Source organism: Athene cunicularia (assembly GCF_003259725.1).
Source record: "Athene cunicularia isolate RWA chromosome 1 unlocalized genomic scaffold, athCun1 chr1_part1, whole genome shotgun sequence".
In the NCBI taxonomy this organism is placed as follows: Eukaryota; Metazoa; Chordata; class Aves; order Strigiformes; family Strigidae; genus Athene; species Athene cunicularia.
The window spans coordinates 82,250,738-82,272,376 of record NW_020799091.1 but is presented as its reverse complement, the minus strand read 5'-3'; the positions used below and the strand labels follow the sequence as shown (position 1 = coordinate 82,272,376).

Below are 21,639 nucleotides of genomic sequence, written 5' to 3'. Positions count from 1 at the left end.
GGAGGCGCGCGGGGGGAGGCGCGCGCCGTCTCGTCGATAGGGGCGGTGCCGCGGCGGCTGGCTAACGTGGCGGTTCCATAGTGTAGTGGTTATCACGTCTGCTTTACACGCAGAAGGTCCTGGGTTCGAGCCCCAGTGGAACCAGCAGCGGCCGCGTTGTTTTTTGTGTTTACTTTCAGTCTTACGTCATTCTCCATGAGGCTCGGTTTGCTGCTTTTCTCCCCAAGACGGGCAGCCCTATAAACACTAAAAGTAAGTGCGGGGCCAGCCTGCGGCGGAGGAGGAGCGATGTGGGGCAAGGAGAGCAGAAAAGCCCCTCCAGCAGGAAATCTTGGCCCGGCAGCATCCTTTCCACGGGCCCTGTGCAATAGCACATTCTTCAGACTATGAACATACTATAGACAGTGTCCCTGCAGCCCTTGCTTTTTTCCCTAAAAAGCTCCGTTTCTGCAATAACGTCAAACAAAATGCAGAGACTCAGTGAGGGCTGGCTCGAGCCAGCTCTCTGAGGTGCTGAAGCAGTGGGCACTCTCTCCACCTGCCTGCCCAGCACAGCAGTGCAGGACAGGATTTACAAGTTTTTAATCTGGCCGCTCACCATACTGCACTCCCTGGGTGCCATTTCATGGTGGCCGGCAGCCCCCCAGCCTTGGGTGTGGAGGGGAGGCCCACAGTGGCGCAGGGGCTGTGGGCCTCTGTGACGAGGCCTTGCTGAGCTGTGGGTCACCTGGGCAGGGGGACAGGCAGCTGGAAGCCTAATAAAAGAGTGTTGCCCCTCCTTTTAAGCCTGCTTGATCTACGGGCCGTTTGGGGCCATTGTGTGTCTTCCTTTGGGCCCCAGGTGTAACTTAGGCTTGGGCTGGCTGCTGTGGTGAGGTGCAGACAGGGTCTCTCCCTGCCATGGGTCAGAGGCTTTGTCCTCAGCACAGCTGAATGCCGCCTGCGAGAGAGAGCAGCCTTTCCCCGCCAGCACAGGTGAGGGATCCCCACCTTACTATGGTCCCTCAGCTGGGTAACCAAGGGGATTGCTGAGACCAGAGGCAGCCGTGGTGGCAGCAGGGAGAAGCAGTGGCCTGTGCCTCCTCCCAGGCAGGGCCAAGGGCATGCGGGCACCTACGTGGCAGTGGTGAAGGCTGCAGCCTGACACATCCCCAAGGAGAGGTCTCACCGGGGCTGACTGGAGCACTGTTGCTTTCACCTCTGTGTTTGGAGAAGTGTTTGAGTGCTGGGGGGAGGTCAGTGCTTTTCACAGTGCACAGCTAACAAGCACAGTTAACTTTGTCCTTGTTTTCCCCTGTACTCTGTATATCGTTTTTAGTAATTGGGAAAGAAAGAAAGAACCAATCTCAGCTTGCCTCAGAGCAGTTTAACTTGTGAGTTATAACATGTTGTCTCGTTTTGCACATGCAAGCCTTTAGAAAAGGGTAGCCTCTGGGCATGGATGCTTCCATGGCATCTGTCTGTGCGTGGGAGTCCTAATGAGTGCTGGGGCCAAGACATCTCTGCAGGAGGAGGAGAGTCCCTTAGCTCTGCTGAGCTGGAGTTTGCTCTTGAGTCTCTTAGGAGGGTCAGAGCAGGAGAGTGTGATTTACTTATCTTAAAGTTGATAGAGAAAAACTTGCTTAACTTACTTTAATCATGGTCTTATTAAGAAACTTACCTTTATCATCATCATCTTAAGAAAACCATTAACCTTTATCAGTGCTTGCTCTTACTAAAGAAACACTCTGGGGTATGGGCAAGCTGAAGTTAGATACTGCGATGCAATGAAGGAATACCCGGGCCAGGTTGCAAAAGCTCTTTTGGGTAGAAAGCACCCATATATCACATAGTGAGACCTGGCAGGATAAGGTCATAACATTAAGCACTGTAATGACACTAAGGGCCTGCATATCCTGCAGCCACAAGGCACAGACATACAGAGGTCTGGCTTTCCTCTGCTTAGCTTGGTTAGTGATGTGTGTGCATCCCATGGGAGGTGAAGTCAAAGCAATGTATCCTGCCTCTTGGGTAAACTGTCTTCCACAGATGGGCTGCTTCCAGCATGCAGGCTCAGGCTGAATCAGCTATAGCTAGACTTCTCCTAATGTAGGGTATGCAAGCCTTTGATGTAGGTGCTTCCTATGTAATAGGGATGGTGATCCCATGGTGCCTACCCTGCCAACAACAACCTCAAATCCCCAGGTGCATGTGTTACAGGGAGTGGACCTGATCCTGGTGGCCAGCACCACGTAACTATCTGCATTTCTTACATTTAGGAAAAAGAATCTTTTTCAGAAAAGGACTTAAGATCACACTTCAGTCTTGTGGAAAGTATATCTTAGTTCAAGAGCCAGATCTTCAGCATGTGTAGACCGTCATAGTTCCATCCATTTCAAGAGGATCCAGCTCCTGACAGTTTGACTCAAGCTCTGAAAGTGTTGACAGTCTTGCTCTCTCAGAACATCAGTATCCTGCTTCTGAGAGATGCCTGTGGTTCACACATAGATGTATAAATGTGTATTTTGTACGTTCCCTAACTGTGCTAAAACCAAAGTGCGCCAGTCATACATTTGTGCTGAGGCATTGTGCCGTTGTGTGCATTCAGCTCCTAGACACATGTATCTGTGTGTGCCATTCTGATGTAGCTGTCTGGCGCTTACTTTGGGAGAAACACAAAATTGCTTTGTGGAGTTGCACTTTCCTCTCACACGTGAGTGCTTTTGCTTCCTGCTTCCACTCCGAGAGCGCATGCGCATTCTGCCGGTCAGTCAAGCGCCATGGAGGGTTTTGTGCCCATGTATATGTTTTGAGAGCTTGTGGATGCACAGCTCTGCCCTGCTCAGAAGGAAATCCTTTTCTCATAAGGAGAAAGCTACAGGCAGAAAGCATTGTCTGCATAAGATGCTGGCATGGGACTTCTCAAATGATGCTGAGCTATATCTATATCTGATAACAAAGCAAGGCCAAGGCAAGAACTGGAGCACTGGCCTCTGCTCATCCATGGTGTTTAATTCTTAGCAAACTCCTGGTAAAATTGTGGTTCAGGCCAGCTAACTCAGTTGTGGAAGGACATGTGCCAGGGAGCACCCCTGGGCAGGGTGTCAAACAACCTCCACTCGGCTTTGTTTCCCCTGCTGCCATCCCAGGGATTTTGCACCCTTACATACCTCTGAGCCTTCATGTTGAATCCCTGGAAATGCAAGATGTACTCTCAATTTCATGGACTAAAAGCATCCCCCAATTGTGCAGGGTGGCCTTTGTGTTATTATTTCCCACAAGCCGGTGAAAGAAAACAGATCAAGATATCTGAGGGCCATGAAAACATACTAAAATGTCTTAAGGCCAATGGGACATGAGAGAAGATATGTGGCCACAAGAGTGAACCTGCGCAGGCAGTTCCCACAGTTTCATGTAGCCGTGTGGATGTCACCAAACTGCCCTACTTTTGATCATTTGTACTAGTCACAGTTTTGTTCCATAATCAATGCCAGGCTAATCTTTATGCTTTTTAAAATTTATTTTTATTTTTTATAAAGGGCAAATGTAGTCCTTTCTGGTGCTGTATTGTGTACTGGCTTTAAAATGTGTTCTGTCTTCTGTACCTGGAAGTATTTGTACTCTTGCTAAGAATTAACTACGTGATTCATTTAGCAATGTTGTCTGCAGTGGCAGCACAGTTTTGCTGTTTACAGTTATTAAAATGAAGGACCGTTAACACCATTAGACACAGAGGGTCTGAACTGCATAGTATTTATACAGACACTTTAAAGCTCTTCTACTCTTCATGTGAACCAATTGGGTTTTTTTAATGCTACAGACACATTTTTAAACAAAGGCTTTTTTCTGTGAGGAGGGAATTTTGTAACTGGGGAGCCACTCTAGTCTTGAGGGTGTCCCTTCAGATGAGATGTTCTTTGATAATAACTGTACATTTCTGAACATGATCCCTGAGATACTGCATTTCTTACACAAAATCAACATCTATTTGAAGGTGGAGTTGACTATAAACCAATTTGATTTTAAACTGCTTGGGGTGATGGGGAAGAATTTGGTTTTGCTTTTTAAAAATACAGTAGGTGATTTTTTTCTGGGTAAGCAGCTCTGCCTCCCTATAACCTGTGCTTATTAGACCATAAGGTGAAAGAGGCTGAAGCCCTGGTCTGGTTTTCCAAGAGATGCATGGATGAAGGTAATTACGGATATTTAAGATGGGATTTTCAGGCCCCTGGGATTTAGATACCAAGTGTTCATCAGTGCAGAGAGGGAATAGATATATAAGTGTCTTCAGCAGTTCTGGAAATCTCTGTCTCTGTGGCAGATCATTTTAGACCGAACAGCAAAGAGAGGGAGAGAGCGAGACTTGCCTGGATACTGTGTAGAGCCTGGAGTGAGATGCTGCACCATGGCAGGTGCCCAGAGGCTGCCCTGGTATGCTCAGTGTAGCTCATGTTTGTTCGCCCCCTGGCTGGACCTTCTGGTGGTTCTCTCTGCCCTGAGAGGGGTGCTGCATATGAGTGTCAGTGCCCTTGTTTGTGCAGCATTTTTTGAATGGATGTAGACCAGAAAACTAGAGACAGGTCTAGCTTAATTCAACAGCAGCCCACGTGATCTATGCAGCACTTTAATCTATTCCCTCTGCATAAAATCTGAGATCTTCTGAAACAAAGAAAGCTGCTTCTGAAGCAATTGCTTTCAAAAACCTCCATTAAAAATTCACTGCTAATTGCACATAATTAACAGAGATTGGAGGAACGGGTGCAAGATCCATGGGAATCACTAGCAGTCGTCTCAAATCTTTCAGTCATTTAAAAACTGAATGTATAACTCTCTCTTTGATGTAAACTGATTGAGAGGATACTATAGGTAGAACTGTTAGCAAAGGGAGATTTACTTTTTTGGTTTGAGATTTTTACAGCTCAGCAAGTAAACAAATGAAATGTGCTATTTCTGGTTGATATAGTAATTGCAGTTTTCAGCCGCTTCCAATTAGGTGACTGAAAGATCAGTAAGGCCAGGGCAGATTTCTACACACAGCTATTATTAGGAAAGGCACTGGTAGTGTAGAGGTAAATAATTGGGGTGGAAGATAATAAATACATGCTACATACAACAGACAATACATACTACATGTGTTTTTTAAGCATTAGACATCCTCATTTCTATGTGGTTTCTAGGTAGGTATATCCTTGTTTATTTGGACATATATCTCCATACACAATCAGGTTTGCACTCAATACCTCTGTACTTTTTACCTTTTCTGGTAATTTTGGTAAAAATTGTTACACATCCTCCAGGATGGAGCTTGACAGTAATAATTGTGTGGTTGGCTTGATGGTGCTTGATAACATCACAAGGATGGAGGAGAGTAAGGTGCTTAGGCAATGCTTAAATTAATCTCATGCCTTCCCAGCAATCCAAGCAGCACGCTAAGGAGCTATTCCCAAAAGAGGAAGGAAAAGATGCGGTTCAAGATGGGAAGCGTCCTGCTGTCTCTTCTTTTCTGGTACAAAGGTACGCACTTTGCCTCCTGAGAGGCACTTTCAGATGTTCCTCTTTGTATTTCTTGTTTCATCCAAGCTTCTTTCTTCTGCCAGGGGGCTGTGGGGTACAAAGCAAGCTCTTCTCTATGTTCTCATGGAAGCATAATAATTTGGGGAAAGGCAAAATTGTGGAGGAGATGTGTAATTTATGTACATGAGTGAGCAGCATTCTTACAGCTCTATGAATATTCAGCAGTAAAACTCTGTTTCACAAAATAATTGCAGTGTAAAAAAATTGCCATATAATTTGTCAAAATATGAATTTGCAAAGAAAATTGTAGTGCAGCTGAGCCAGTGAGTAAATAATAATGCTGATTTGAAAAATGAGGTACAGTGTAACATGAAAGACTGGTCCTTCATTAATCAAAACTCTTGATTAATCAAAAACTGATCATTTTCTCCATCAGCAAGACATTGCTGATGGAGATCTGCCTTCTTTTAAAGGATCTTTCAGGTATTTTGGCCTGGAAAAGAGTTCCAAAGACACTTTAAGAACAAAAAACAATTTAACTCTTGCCTCATTAGTCAAGAAAATGGGAAAAGTATTTATCAATCTTGAGGCTTTCTCAAATTTACTTTTCAGAAAAGTCGCAATGATAGCAGGTAACCAGTAGCTAGATGAAACCAGAAAATTCAGGGTCGTAGTCTCCTTTCATTTTAATTAACCCAGCTGTGGAATGAGGAGATCATTTTTCTGGATTGTGTTTGAACTTCTGGCTTCATCAAAGCCAGTGGCAAAGCTGCTATCATCTTAAACAAGGCTAAGGTTGCTCTTGCTAAGTGCTGAATAGTATCTACCAATGTTAACCTGTGAATAGAGTTTGATCTGATAGAGTTTGGGACAGATTTATCAGACAGTCCAGCTTTTCCCCCCCCTGGATGTTAAATTCTCAGTGTTTTTCTTTGTCTAGCTTTTTCTATCCTTGTCTGTTTCCACTGAATATTTTGGTCTACCAAATTTCATGGACAGGAAAGTGTTCGTCAGCTAGCCATTTCATCCTGTTATGCTTGGCTGTACCCCACTCTGTCTAATTAATAGGTCATCCTTTTAATCTTCCAGCAAATATTTGCGTGTTCTCCTCATACCTTATCTCTTTGCTCTTCTTTATTTCGCATTGGAAGGTTACTGGTGCCTTTGCTTCTTGGAAGGTTTTTTTTTACCCAGATTCCAGCATTTTTTTCCCAATGGGTGGCATAACTGCAATTAGTCCTTGGAATGAGTTCATACCTTGCTCTGAATCCCAGACACAGCTTGCTTTTAATAGACACCCACACATCAGGATATTTTAGGAGAGCTTGCAGTGAAAAATTACTTGCAGGATCACTTTCCAGGCATCACTCCTTTGGTATTTAATTTATTTTCTTAATTTACTGGTTTTCTCTGATTTGTGGTCCAAGTGTCCTCTTATGGATAAAGAGTGATCAGTGACCCTTTGCCCAGGTCCCCCTCACAGTCCTGCCTCTCCCACCATGCAGAAGGTGCTGCTAGGTCAGTCCTCTGAGCCACGTGCACTGATGCCGTGATAAGCTCCTTAGCTTATCTTCTCTGGCAGAGCAAGTGGCTTAGAGGAGCACCCCCAGCCCCCGCGCCTTGGCTGGGCTTGTGTTTGCCGGGGACACCACCGCAGCAGCAGCAGAGGCATATGGTGCAGCAGGCGGGCTCCTGCGACAAGAGCTGCAGCAGCTGCCGGGTCCCCTCCATATGGTGAGGGGGAGCACCCCGAGCCCCGGATTGACATGAATATGCTTTTAACACATTGAATGTGACATGCCTGTGCCGCATTACTCCATCCGTGCTCACTGCACGTCGGGCAATAAGCACATCTTAGCAGTTTAAAAGAGTGGATTTCTTTTTTTCCCCTCTCTGTTTTTTGCAGCTCTGAAAAAAAAATAAAAGAAAATCAAAGGCCCAAACCCGCCTTCGGATCACAGTAAATAACATCTTTAGTGGCACCCTTTGGCATAATCGATACATCTAATGAAATTACTATGCAGGCAGTGTTCTCCATAGCTCTAAGCAGGAAGGAACAAACATGTTAGTAAGATCAGAAATTGCCAAAAATTTTCAAAGGAGCACTTTGGAAAAAAAGATAATTATACATCTCTTCAGAAGAAAAGGGGAAAATGTTGATTTTTTCAAATTATTTAAGTTATTTCCAAATATTTTCACAACAAAAAAAAATTGTGGAAACATTATGGAGACAGAAGCATAAAAGAGAAATTAATTAAATAGGTATAATTGTCATTATTTAATTATGGTTTTTTATCACTTTCAAATAAATACCAGTAAATATCAAACAAGACACAATACAAATGAGTGAAAATGGAAACCAAATAAATATAATTCAAATAAAGAAAATTAAATGGAAATGAAAATAGTAAACCCCTGAAAAATCCCCACAAAACGAATGAGGAAAACAGCAGCCGTATTAAAGCACAAGAGAGGATCTTAACATGAAGTATGATCCCTTCTCCCCTCCACATGCTGGTGCTGGTCCTCTTGCCTTCTGTCTCTGTTTCTGACCATGCCTGTCAGTGATCAGTAGAGATGAGCCCTCACAGGCTGATGTGTACCAGGGTGATGGTGCCCTCCGGGGGTGGGTGCCAGGGCCAGAATATTATCTGCAGGGGAAACAGGCTGAGCATTTGGCCCAGTGCTGCTTTAGGTGGTGAGGGCCCCTGAATGAATGCCCTGCTTTCACCAGGCCAGCCTGGCTCCCAAAATCTTTTGGTGGACAGATCTGCATATGCCCTGGGGGTCTCTGCCTGCCAGCAAAGCTCCCAGGGACCACTTAAGGCCTGCAATTTTTAGAAATAAAGGCACTGTTTGGGCAACACCACACAGTCCCATGAAGCCTGCTTAGCATGGCCACGGAAAAAGCCCTGGGGAGAAAACATCAAAAGCAACCAAGAAGTGACTGGGCAAGGGGCTTACGGCTGCTGAGGAGACTTGGGGACAGGCCACAGCTGCAGCAGGGACCCTGGGGCCATCACCACTGGCTCAGGGGCAAGGAGAGAGGAAAATGCCACATGCAACAGTGGCCTGGGATGTGGCAGCTTCCCCAAATACACCTTGCTACTGAGGCTGCTGCAGCCTGATGTGAGTCACCTCGCTCGGCTGGCACGATTTCCAGGGCTGGAATGTAAAAATAGCCTGTGTTAATAATACAGCAACCCACAAACTAGCACCTGATGGGCACAGAGGTACCGCAATGCTTTTTTTCAGTGTCTCGACCCTCTGTGTTGCTTACAGACTGCCTTAACTAACTCTGCTTCCTGATGTTCTCTAACGTGGTGCTCAAGGAAAACAGGGATTTGCAATGGAGTGCCTTTCAGAAAACGTGATGAATCCCGTGCTTTTCATTCCAGTCTCATAATTCATTTCTGTGACAGCTTTTTGGGGGCTCCAGTCACGTTTTTCTGGGTTTTAAGCTGTTTTCCTTTCCCCTGCCCCATGGCCCACATGTGCAGAAGGGAAGCAGTTGACTAGCTATGCAGCAGGAGCCACCATGCCGGGAAAGCATTGCATGATGAAAGGAGTGCTCTCCACTGGGAGAAGTGGAGAGAAAATAATTTTGCTTGTCTCTCTGAGCTCTGTTAAACTGAGATGTTGCTTGCAGAGATGAGAGGTAAAACTATTTTCCAGCCGAAGCTTCTAGGCCACCTAAATCTTAAAGTCAATAAACAAACAAAATCATTAACATTTTCCACATACTTTGCCTACAATGACCAGGTTTATGCGGACTTATTCTGGCCAATTGAGTGACTGACATTTATTCTGTGTTGTATTTTATGTATCTTTTATTTTATAATGTGCTTTCTCATGCTTGTGCATCCGTCACTAATTCTATCCACAATGAAAAAAAAACAGCTTGCTGTTGTGGCTCTATGGTCAGCATATTCAATATGATCTCTCATAGTTAAACTTATTGAAATGTGCACAGCCTTTGGCAGTGTTACTTCTGCCCACACTCAGCTTCCTCCTTTCTTTCTCTTGTTTAACCACGTTTTTAATGACCACTAATTTTCTGAGACGAACAGTTATCTGTTCCTGTCATTAAAATGCCAGCAGCTGAGCATCCTTGTTACTGCTTGGCCATTCTTTTCCCCAGCTAGCCCCATGTTATGGCTGCTCTTTTATCCCACTTCCACTCAGGAAACCTATCCCCCCCCAATCCTGGCATCCCAGGACTGCCTCTGCCAGACCTTTTCCTTCCCTCCCAAACCTGTCCTAGTCCCTGGGATCTCTCTCCCCTTCATCCTGCTCACCAGCAGGTGCCAAGTGGGGCCGTCCCAGGGCCCATGCTCCAGCCAAGCCCCACCAAAACAGGCACTCAGGCACAAAATCATCTTGTGGTGCTTGCCCAAGCCCCGGCCCCCAAATCCTGCACTATGGGGTGGTATTTGTGCATGGTGGTGCATTGGACATGGCCATGCTGCAGGGTGGGATGAAGAGACAGGAAAGGCACATGACATGTCTCTCCGCCTCTCACAAACACGCACAGATAATAATTTATTTCACTGAACTGATGGTTTGCTGAATGTCCTGGGGCACTGTGGGGGCTGTAAATAGGGCTCTTTCCTTTTTAATGTTTTGGGATTTTTCTCAGTAATATACTTTTAAAACAACAGCTCCCAGTGGCCATGCAGGACTTACGACTCTCCCATGAATTGCAGCAATTCGTTCTGTCTGACCTACAATTACCAATTATCTTTGTAACCTTCCTTGAAGGCAAACATGCTCGCTGTAAAAGCATGCTGGCCATCACATTTTCAGACTATTGGCAGGCAGATTTCCTCTTCATTTCCTTTGTAGGACAGGGCCTGTCACAGCTGTAAACACACCAATATATCAATTACTACTTTTTCTGGCCAACTGCAGGCAAGGGCATCTTTTTGTCTCCTTTCCTCTCCCAGCACCAAGGGTTATCAGGCCGTGCTTCCCAGGCAGGGTGTTTGGCCCATCCACTGCTGTGCTTACTACAAGTCCAGCCTGTCGCTCCCCTGTGCCGCAGGCTGCCGGTGTTCAGATGGTTGAGCTGCCTGTGGGAGTGAGCCCTTAGCAGTTAACCGTTTATAGATCAGAAAGACAGAGTTGACCTCTTATTTGAGATGTTTAAACCAGCGAGTCATGTAGCGAGGGGTGGAGGACCCCAGCCCAACGGGGGCAGCCAGAGGGGCAGCACACTGGCACCCTGCCCTGGCACTGCCTTTGCACCACTGCATGTTGCAGGGTTGTCCCAGTAACATATTGCATTGAAAAAAGGGCTTTTGTGCTTGAAATTCACACCCTTTCTTGGTTTACAGTGATGTGCCCAGTGAAACTAAAAACCCTAAAAGCTGCTCTTGTGTTCAGGAGCAGGTGTCACTGGCTGGGTGCAGCCACTGAAGCAACTCCAGGGCAACCAAGGTAGGAGGGTTTATTCCTGGTGGCTGAGCTGTTCTACCATACACCCACCCACCTGAAAACTATTCAATTTTTTTCCGGTTGCTTCACTCACAGTCATTGGATATCCAGGAGTATGTGTCAGTGACATGCCAAATTTTGATCTTGACTCTCAGATATCCAGGCAGGGACTCAGGAGCCCTCCTGAAGGACTCAGCCTGGACCCAAAGCAGTACCCTGCATCAGCCTGGTAATTCACATCCCCTTCCCTCACCGCAGGCAACAAGAGTAGGCCTCACTACAATACAATCTTCCTCGTGCTGGGCATATGGACCCGACGCACATATAATGAAATATTTTATCCTTATCAAAGTATATTCATTTGCTAGTTTGTTTACCAGATTTCTCTGTAGACCCTAAAGGTATCTCGGACGCTGTAGGGGAGCCAAGGCAAGGCACATACTGAAGGCACCTTTGCTTTCACCTTTGCATGGCTTCACTTGTCAAGTCAAGGAAACAACCCACAAAAGTTTTTTCCACAAAAAAACAGTCTTCTAAAGATGAAAATAAAGAGGTTAAGAAACACATAGTGAGTGCACATCTCTGAATGAAACTTGGACACCTACAGGCTGAAGGAGCTCAGACCTGCTCAGTGATCGCTGGGCAGTGGGGGTGCATGGTGGGCTATGCTGGCTGGGGAGCCAGCCTCCCAAATCCCTAGGCAATGAAGGTAGCCCTTCCAGCTGGTGTTCCTGGAGCAGGGAGCCCATCCTGCTGGGAAAGGCCACCACACCATGGGCTGGAGGGGCAGGAGAGATGCCTGCTGCCTGGCTCCCATGCCCCCAGTGACAGTGACATTCCAGCACTGGCATCAAACAGAGCATCAAGCAGTCAGGAGAGGCACTGCATTGCTTTTATTGGCAAAGATGCTACAGCTTTCATAGGTGATAAAGTCCGGGTTTGTATCATATTGCTCTGATGACAGGAAGCATTAACTTAAATCACCTTCATGCTCGTTTAAGTTGACGTGCTTTGCCCTGTGTGGCACAGCACGGAGGTGGCAATGCACTATGTGGCCCTGGGCTTGAACCTCTGCCTTGATTTTCTCATTGCACAATGGAGTCATGGGGCTAAACTGGGTAACCTATGTGCTGGGAAAGGTGGAGCATGATGTGCATGGCCCCGAGCCTGTGCTTTCCAAGAGGCCAGGTCCAGAGATGTGCACCCATATTTTCCTGCTGAGCTTGATGGGGTCTGGGTGCCCCCCTGCCTCCCTCTTGGGCCTGACTAAAACACAGCTTTTTATTGGAGACTGATCTTTGCTTCTTCTGCCAGGGCTGATGCCTTGGGTTAATGCGCTAAGTTCCCAGTGCCAGAAATGCTGCCCTGGGACACTGAAACAAAGGAGACTATCTCTGTGCTAAAGAAAGGATTTTTTAAAAAATGGCTTTATCATTTTGTTCTTTGCTGAGGTCTTTCTTTCAGACTCTAGATACATTCAGGCTCAGTGTCACAGCCAAGAAACAGTTGCATTTCAGTAATAAACAGAGCTTTGTATATAGTTTATATTTCAGCTGATCATAATTGCACAGTCTTTTGAGATGAAACTTGCTATAGAAATGCAAGATGTAAATCCCCAGCATTAGACGGAGCTTCCTAGGCTCAGCAAAGTGACAGTGTATGAATGAATAAATCATAACTAGATTTCAGTGAATAATTCAGAGTCTATTTCATTTGGTGAAAAGATCCTCTTTTCATATTCACAAAACCTCTGTTTGGAGATGGCAGGTTTCTCATGGCTCCTGTATGCACGTTTTTAACCTGCTTGGTAGTTCAGTCCTTAGTGGCTTGCAGATTCCCACTTGGCATTGAAAACATGATATTTGACATTTGACTTGTAGTGATGAGTTATCAGCAGTCATGGGACTTTTTTTAAAAAAAATATTTTGTTTTCATAGTTGTGTGGGCACTGTTCTGCCAGTCCAAATGGTATTAACATAGTCTGCTTTGGCCTTCACTGTGAAGTGGGAGACCCCTTTCAGCAAGGAAAGGGTTCATAAAAAAAGCCATTGCTCAGTGACAGGCAGGAGATTAAACAAGTTAGGTGTTACAAAAATAGCAGCTCTTTCTCTATGGCCACAACAACTGGTTTTCTCTAAGAAAGTAAAAAAAGAGAGTCTTGTAGGTCAGATGGATTGGGAAGACCTATTTGCATTTTGTTTTCCTTCATTCCATCCAGAGGGGCTGATCTCAGGCCAAGCACCTCACAGGGTGTCCCATCTCCTCCAATAGCACCAGGGATTTGCCGTGGTGCCAGGCTGGGATTTCACCCTTGGAGTTCATCAGCTCATATGTTTTAAGGGCAAAATGGGAAAGGGAAACTGTGGAGCAGGAAGACAGCAAAAGGGGATAGAGGTGAAATTAGCTATAAAGCAGAGGCCAAGGGGGCTGGCATACCTTTCTCCTCTGGATGTTATAGGCATATCTGATCAGAAAGAGGAGATGTCAAAGGCTTTGGATAGAAAATGTAGCGGAGAAGTAGCACTGACACAGGCGCACACAGTTCCTGCCCATATCCTCTTGCTTTCCCCTGGAAACCAGCTTGAGGAAACACAGTAATTTCATCAGTCCTTGCTTGATTTATCTGTCCCCAGATCAGGAGTAAATGTTCATTGCCTTTCCTGACATTTGCTTACAGCATCTTCATTTCTGATCTCTTTCTCTCTTCTTCCCTCCATGCCCCCTGCCCCAGCTGTGATGGCCCTCTCCCCGGGAGAGGTAAGTCTCTATGGCTCATTTGGCTGCTGGGTAAATGCTGGGTGGCCAGCACTGCCTGTCTCTGGTGCCTTAGGGAAGAAGGAGGGATGGCATCTGGGCCTCCAAGCCCAGGCACATGGTCTGACCTCTGAATCCTAGGGGGAGTCATCGCCAGGCTGTCATGAAGAAAGGGGCTCAGAGAAGGTGCAGCAGCCTGGGCAGGATGTGTGTCTGTCTAAGCTTCAGGACTCAGATTTAGCCTCGTGTCACCATTGTTGATGACTGTGTTGATTATTACTTTTTTTTTGCCTTCCCTTTAGGATGAGAGACTGGAACTGTGGCACAGCAAGGCTTGCAAATGTGATTGTCAAGGAGGTCCTAACTCGGTGTGGTCCAGCAGGACTAACACCTTAATGTGCATGCCAGGTAATGGGCCAGTGTGCTTTTAGCCATGTTTGTCTGGTGATCTTCAGCAGCTTCCCCATTGCACCCTGCATTGCAGAGGCGGCACCTGATGGCAGTACTTGTTCCAAACCCAGCTGCCAGTGGGGCCAGGGGAGCTGCACCCGTGGGAGGTGTGGGGTGACCCTGCACGGTCAGGCAGAGGGGCAGCAGCAGCAGGGGCTGTGCCTGGGCATCGGGAGGTCACCCAGGGTGGTGCTTGCCTGCCCTGTCCCTACAGCCCTTGGTGCTGGTGCTCCCAGAAACTGCCTGGGGCAGCTACCCTTGTGTGCAGGATTTGCTCTAGGAAACCTTTTGTACCATTTAGACTCGTTTTCCCTTGCTACAGTTTACCCTGCAACGTCTTCTCCTCTTTCCAGGGGTCAGGAAAAACTTGTTTATTCTCTCTCTCTGCAGCATATATTTAAAAAGACCACAGATGTGTTTTCTCTGGGCTGCCCCAGCCCAGCTCCTTCAGCCATTCCTCACAGATCATGTTTTAGAGGTTTCTGACTGAGATCTTTCCTTATTATTGCCTGCAACTGCCACATTTTGCCTGATGTGTTACCCAGCAAGGCTTTATCAGTACCCAGATGATCCTCAGGTTTAGCTCATGTGTCCCACAGAAGCTGTACTCTTGCTCAGGCCTCTGTCACACAGATGTTCAGAGGTGTCCACCCCCTCTGGAGCTGGGTGCTAGAAGTGGAGCCTGCCTCATGCCCACTAGCAACCATCTCTTTCCAGCTCCTGTAAGAGGCTGTGCAACAACTTGAGGTATGTTTTGCTGCCCCTGGGGTTCCCCAGGGGAGATACACAGGGGAAATGGTCACCCCAGTGCTTGGCATTTGTCATGTCTGCCCTGAAGGAGGAAGAGGTTAAATGAGTTACCCTGGAAGAGCTCTGAGTGGAAGCCAGGATGGGCTAAAAAGCAAATAAAAATGTGTATTGACAAAAAAACATGACAGAGCTTGCAGGCATATGCAAACAGAAATGAGAGGGGGAAAACCCAGGCATTTCTATCCCACACTTGTGTTGGACCTGAAGGTTTGCCTCCCACGGAGTGAGGGAGCTGACAAGCTCAGAAGCTTTCCAGTCATCCTTGCCAGGCCATCTGCTTCCCCTGAACTCTCCCTCCATGCACCCAGCTCCTGTGGAGGCCATGTCACCTGGGGTTTGTCCAGCTTGAACATTGCCCACAGGCTTCTTCCCTGCCCAGAGAAACTACAAGCAGGATTCATCCACTGTGCATAGGTGGTGTCTCACTGGGGGCAGAGTGGCCCCAAACATCCCCAGTAAAGGGTCATGGCTTCTCAGGTTATGTCCTTCCAGTGTCTGCAGCCAGTACCACCACAGGGCTGCGTGCTGGGGCTGGTATGAGGAGGAAAGTGGCATTTCCTGGAGACAGCCCTGTGATGCAGAAGAATCACTTATAGGAGTTTCAGAAATGACACTTTATATCTGTTGTTGTGATGGTTTCCTCCAGCCTCTTATGAAAGAAACCTATATGCACTACCCCAAATATGAGTTGGAGCTGGCATGGGCCTGCCTGAGGTCACCACTCCCTTTCAAAGGGCTGACCACCACAACTCTTCTTTGTCACAACATCATCATGAAGCCCACTTGTGATGGTCACGTCCCTGAAGCCCTTGCACCCTTGTCTGAGTCTTTCTCCATTCAGAAGGTGCCTCTCTACACCTGCATATCCTCTACCTGTAACTGTATCCCTTTTCATGGAGCTACAGTAAACTGTATTTTGGACAAATGGAGGTTACCAACACTGCAGGTCACCATGTAGGACCCCCTGCTTCCTGTAGCCCTGGTGTCATATGCAAGGAGCAGCACCAGCACACTCACATATACCACAGAGCCTTATGGCAATGCTGAATCACAGCTGGCCCAGCAGAGATTCCAGACCAGCCCCTTGGGAACTCCTTCTTCACATGGTGGATCCCTACTGGCACCTGTGCCTGGAACATCAGCCTGGTCCTACTGCATGTTTTTTTGCTGTTTAACCTTAGTAGTGTACAGTTCTCCATCTGAAGCCTTGCCACCCTGCTGTTGCTTGCACCAGTCACGGAATCACAGAATCTCAGCATGGTTTAGGTTGGAAGGGACCTTTGATGATCATCTAGTCCAACTCTCCTGCCATGGGCAAGGTTATCTTTCACTATACCAGGTTGCTTAAAGCCCTGTCCAATCTGGCCTTGAACACTTCCAACGGTGGGGCGTCCACAACTTCTCTGGGCAACCTGCTCCAGTGGCTCACCATCTGCACTGCAAAAAATCTCTTCCATATGTCTAGTCTAAACCTACCCTCTTTCCATTTAAAACCATTGCCCCTCGAGAGGAAAGGGAGAGAAAGGAGACACGTCAGGTTTGGTTGATCCATCCATAGCTGAGGGACACGTGTGAGAGGACCAACTCTAGGTTTCCTGGCCAGGCTAGGTGTGAGGGGTGCTTTCAGGTATTAGCATTATGTTGCTGAGTAGTGAAGGTGTATTCCTTTAGTGAAGGCTGTTCTCCTGAATAATGAATGCAGTTAGCATATCTCCCAGCTGTCTCTCTCCCCAGGCAGGGGGGCTTTGCACTCTCCTTGCCCAGCCTAGCCCAGCATGGCAGTGTGGCCCAGTGACCCTACTGCCTGTGGACGGTTTGCAGAGCAGGCATGCTGAGGTGTTGCAGAGCTGCCTCTGGCACAGCCAGAGGGGAGCAACCGACCTTGCAACTACTGCATGACTTTTCTCCAGGTCGGCACTAAGGGTGTTAAATGGCTTAGCTAGTTTGGCTGGGTGGGCACCGGGCATCTGTTTTGCGAGTCCCTGAGCGTGGCGCAGCTGGACATGCCAGAAGGTGACCTGCTAATTGCATTAGGGTTGCACGGTCTGTGGATTAGTGTTGCTAAAAGTAAAGCTATGTGGTGTTCGAGATAAGCCTGCTGAGTAGTAAACATGCAGGGCCACCCCAGACCACGCACCCTCCGGCACAAAGGGAGGAAGGGTTTTAACGTGGTGGAAAAGCATGAAGTTTCCGTGCCTGGAGGAAGGCGGGACAGCAGCTATGTGTTTTCATGGGGAAAAAAAATTGTTAATGAGATACCGACTGAGCAAGATATGCTAATGAGATATTGATGCACATGATATCGACCTAGTGGAGCTTGCTAATGAGCATTGACTGTGTGGCCACATTGTTGGGGTGTTGCATCAGGGAGGCCATGGTCATGCCAGGCCCTGGGTGCCTGCTGATGCTCCCCAATGTGTTAGTCATTTTTTAACATGAGGCACCACGCTTGTCGATCAGGCATGGTTAAGGAGAGGAAATGTCCTACCCACAAGCGAAGCAGCGCAGAACTTCATTTGCTCCTTTATTGCCAAAAATCCATGAAACGAACTACGGTAAACTGGAAAATGTGACAGAGCTACTCTCAGGGGCACCACACCAGTTCCACAGGCTGCAAAATTAGAAAATGCTGCCCATGATATAGATGTTTGTCCAGGTAATCCCCATGTGAGGCTTGTGAGCACCTTCTTTATGTGTATCTAGATATATGGTGATAATATAATTGCATAAAATATTAGCACAACAAAAAACCCCACAACTAGGTCCAGGTAGCATGCAGGTGCTCCCCACCCACCATAGAAAGTTTTAATGATGAATGAGTACTTCTGCCCCTAGTGGTTTTGCAGCCAGTGGGAGTCTTAGAATCACAGAATCATTCAGGTTGGAAAGACCCCTGGGATCATCGAGTCCAACCATCAGCCCTACTCTACAAGTTCTCTCCTACACCATATCCACCAACATCTCATCTAAACGACCCTTAAACACATCCAGGGATGGTGACTCCACCACTTCCCTGGGCAGCCTATTCCACTGGCTGACCACTCTTTCTGTGAATTTTTTTTTTTCTAATGTCCAGTCTGAACCTCCCCTCTTGCAGTTTAAAGCCATTCCCCCTTGTTCTGTCACTAATCACCTGTGAGAAGAGACCAGCACCAACCTCTCTACAATGTCCTTTCAGGTAGCTGTAGAGAGTGATGAGGTCTCCCCTCAGCCTTCTCTTCCTCAGACTGAACAGTCCCAGCTCCTTCAATGTTCCTCACAGGATTTGTTCTCCAGGCCCTTCACCAGATTCATTGCCCCACTCTTCACTCGCTCCAGCACCTCGATATCTCTCTTGTATTGAGGTGCCCAAAACTGGACACAATACTCCAGGTGTGGCCTCACCAGTGCAGAGTACAGGGGGCTGTCACCCCCTTACTTCTGCTGGTCACACTATTTCTAATACAGGCCAGGATGCTGTTGGCTTTCTTGGCCACCTGGGCACACTGCTGGCTCATGTTCAGTTGCTTGTCAATTAGAACCCCCAGATCCTTCTCTTCCAGACAGCTCTCCAGCCACACCTCCCCAAGCCTGTAGCCATGCAGGGGGTTGTTGAACAACCCCAACAAGTCTTGCTGAACTTGCTATTGCAGAAGACATCTGTGGGGTCAGGTTTGTAGCCTGAACAACTAAAGTCAAAATCTCAGATGGAGGACCCTGAGCCTTCAGCAGGGCCAAGCATTACACTTCACTGACACCAGAGTAGCCACAGGTTTTCCACAAGACAAGACCATCTTCAGAGACAAAGACAGTCCCCATAGCAGAAGATCTGAGGGTGCTTGTGGAGGGATGTCAGATCAGACTCAGCAATTTTGCTATGCAGGCATAGCCATAAATCAAGACAGTGAATGGAGGAATAGAAGGAGATAAAGCCCAGCAAGAAAAGCCATGACAGGCATTTCTCAAGGACCAGAGGCTAACAGTCTGGAGGCTGGATCCAGGCTGATGGATCCAGTCTGCATCTACTTCCACATTTTTGCAAGGAGATTCAGACTGCAACATCCAAATAAAACCTTCCCCCCAAAATGTTGCAGGTTTAGTAAGTTAGAGAGGGAGAGAGAGGCGTTAGAAATACACAAGATAAGAGTTATGAATGAAGACCCCCATGGACCCTGGGCAGCAAATACTGCAGGAGATGTGGCCTGGGTTTAAGAGCATCCCCAGTATCCTGGCCAGGAGGAGAGGGAGCAGTGGAACCACAGGGGTGTGTCAACAAGTGTGCAAACACACTCAGGAAACAAAGCCACTCATGTCCCTTAAGGTATTTTTTGCCTTGTTCTGCAGAGTGCCCCTACCACAAGCCCCTGGGCTTTGAGTCTGGTGCTGTCACCCCTGACCAGATAAGCTGCTCCAACCCTGAGCAGTACACAGGCTGGTATTCCTCCTGGACAGCCAACAAGGCTCGCCTCAACGGCCAAGGCTTTGGGTGAGTCCAAAAATGCCTCCCTGAGGGATCCTGTGGGTGGGTGAGTGGGTGTGGGAGCCCAGGGACCCCTGGCAGCATGGGGGCAGGAGGGTCTGCCCAGGAGGGCAGCAGTGGAGGACATAGTGGGACCGGTGGTGTCCCTCCAGGTGCGCATGGCTCTCCAAGTACCAGGACAATGGGCAGTGGCTGCAGATCGACCTGAAGGAGGTGAAGGTGATCTCGGGGATCCTCACACAAGGGCGCTGCGATGCCGACGAGTGGATGACCAAGTACAGCATGCAGTACCGCACCGATGAAAACCTCAACTGGGTTTACTACAAGGATCAAACTGGGAATAACCGGGTTGGTGGACTCTGCGCTTCGGCCACTGGTGGAGGGGTGGCATCTTTGGTGACATAGATGCATCAGGTCTCAGAAGGGAAGGTCCCAAGAGGGAGGTCCTGTGGGAGCAGCAGGGTGGATGGGGCCCAGTTCTCATCCCGTGTCCAGGGGCCCCACAGAGTGGGGCATCCCTCTGGTAGTGAGACTGAGTGGCACACTGCCCGGTCAAAGGACAAAATAAATTTTTTACGTTTTCTAATGATGATAGTGGGGTCCAGATTAAGTTTGGAGGCATTAACTGGCATTGCAGGGGAGGCAGCACCTCCATGATAAAACCCTTTTCTCAGCTGCAGCCACACAACCTCAGCCATATCTGGACACTGCAAAATGGGGGCTCCTTCTTTTGCCGTAAGGCCGTAAGGGCCAATGCATGATGATGATGCAGAAAACCCGAGAGAAAATCTGCAAATAGTTAAATCACAACCCACCAAACCGTTCTCATGTTGTACTTCTTAGTAGTTGGTTTGAAGTGAAAAATTGCACTGGGGAGACCTTACAGTGGTGCTTGTGGTCCCTGTGCAGCTCAGATGGCCTGGGGGATGCCACAGCTGCTGCCTCCCAGGCGTCCTCAGTGTCCCCCTGCGGGGATGGCCCCATCCCAGCATGGGAGGCTCTTGTGGCTTTGCTGAAGTACTGGTTCCTGCAACCCTGGGGAGGTGCTGAACTTTCCCTGAAAAGCAGGTTATGGCAGCAGGAGACATGGCAGCATGGCCATGCAGTGGGGAAAGGGCCCCCAGATATGTTTTTTTGTCTATATCAGCCTGTCTGGGAGCCCAGATCATGACCTGCAAACAGCCAAGGTCAACCATGCTCACTCTGAAAATGTGGTGCCTTGCTGTAGGAAGGCAAATGGGAGAGAATGGTCAAGATTAAGTCTAGTCTATACATAAAAAGTACAGGAACAATGTGGGGGGAAAGTGACTTAGAAAATGCAGTCACTGTGACAAAAATTGTCTGTGTCTGGCTATTTTTAAAGTCTTATTTTGAGGGTGGAGGAGGGGGCTCCCTCCCCCTCTCTCTGTCTGTTCCACACAGGCACCTAAACTCATGGGGCAGGATTTGTAGTCCTCTAACCACCTGCCCACATTTCTGTCCCCAGGTTTTCTACGGCAACTCGGACCGCTCCTCCTCAGTACAGAACCTGCTACGGCCTCCCATCGTGGCCCGCTACATCCGCCTCATCCCACTGGGCTGGCACGTGCGCATCGCCATCCGCATGGAGCTCCTTGAGTGCCTGGGAAGGTGCGGCTGAGCGCTTTCTCCTGGGGTAGATGTGTAGGTGTCTGCCTGGCAGCTGCACCTCCTCACCACCAATGACAGCTGTAGCTGCGGTCCTGTGTTGTAAATGCCCAGCCTGCAAAGGGAAGGGCTCTCTTGAATAAAACATTGCTTCACACCATGCCTGGTGATAAAGTTAAAGCCTGCTGTGAAGCTGGTGGGTGTTTACGGGGAACACATTGGGGAAGGTGGGAGGGTTCATGGCTGCGGCTTTGGTCCTGTGAGATGTGGTGCTTCTGGCCTTGGGTGTTAGGTTGGGGAAATCATCATGTTGGCATGATGTGGAGGCCAATGTAGGTGTAGATAGGGTAGAGAGGCAGCGCTCGGACTCTCTTGGGGAGGGCAGGTCTGTCCTTGTTTGTTTGTCCCCAAGCCCGGGCAACCCCCCCACTGCCCCAGCAGGGCCAGGGAGTGCACAGGGCCAGACGTCTCACCCTGCTTTCCCTCATCCTCCTCCTGCTGGTCTCTGCCATCTCTGAGACAGGACTGGGGCCAGATCTGGCCTGTCCCAAGTATAAGGGGCCTCATCTGTATCTCACACTCTCAAACTACCCCATATCCCCTCGTATCAG

At 48.0% G+C, this 21,639-nt stretch overlaps 1 protein-coding gene and 1 non-coding gene across 3 annotated transcripts; both read left to right on the top strand.

Moving 5' to 3' along the window:
- Nucleotides 1–71: 71 nt before the first annotated feature.
- Nucleotides 72–144, top strand: TRNAV-UAC. The gene has a single exon. It is a non-coding gene; the product is annotated as a tRNA-Val (tRNA).
- Nucleotides 145–5,387: 5,243 nt separating this feature from the next.
- Nucleotides 5,388–21,208, top strand: RS1 (retinoschisin 1). 2 transcript variants are annotated; one of them, XM_026868421.1, is made up of 6 exons: nucleotides 5,388–5,493; nucleotides 13,661–13,686; nucleotides 13,986–14,091; nucleotides 19,267–19,408; nucleotides 19,555–19,750; nucleotides 20,889–21,208. In XM_026868421.1, the coding sequence occupies exons 1-6, from the start codon at nucleotides 5,442–5,444 to the stop codon at nucleotides 21,039–21,041; spliced, it is 675 nt and encodes a 224-aa protein (XP_026724222.1). In that variant the 5' UTR covers nucleotides 5,388–5,441; the 3' UTR covers nucleotides 21,042–21,208. The 2 variants fall into 2 exon arrangements, with proteins under 2 accessions (XP_026724222.1, XP_026724228.1); XM_026868427.1 differs by lacking the exons at nucleotides 13,661–13,686; nucleotides 13,986–14,091 and having other exon boundaries at nucleotides 5,389–5,493.
- The last annotated feature ends 431 nt before the right edge of the window (nucleotides 21,209–21,639 follow it).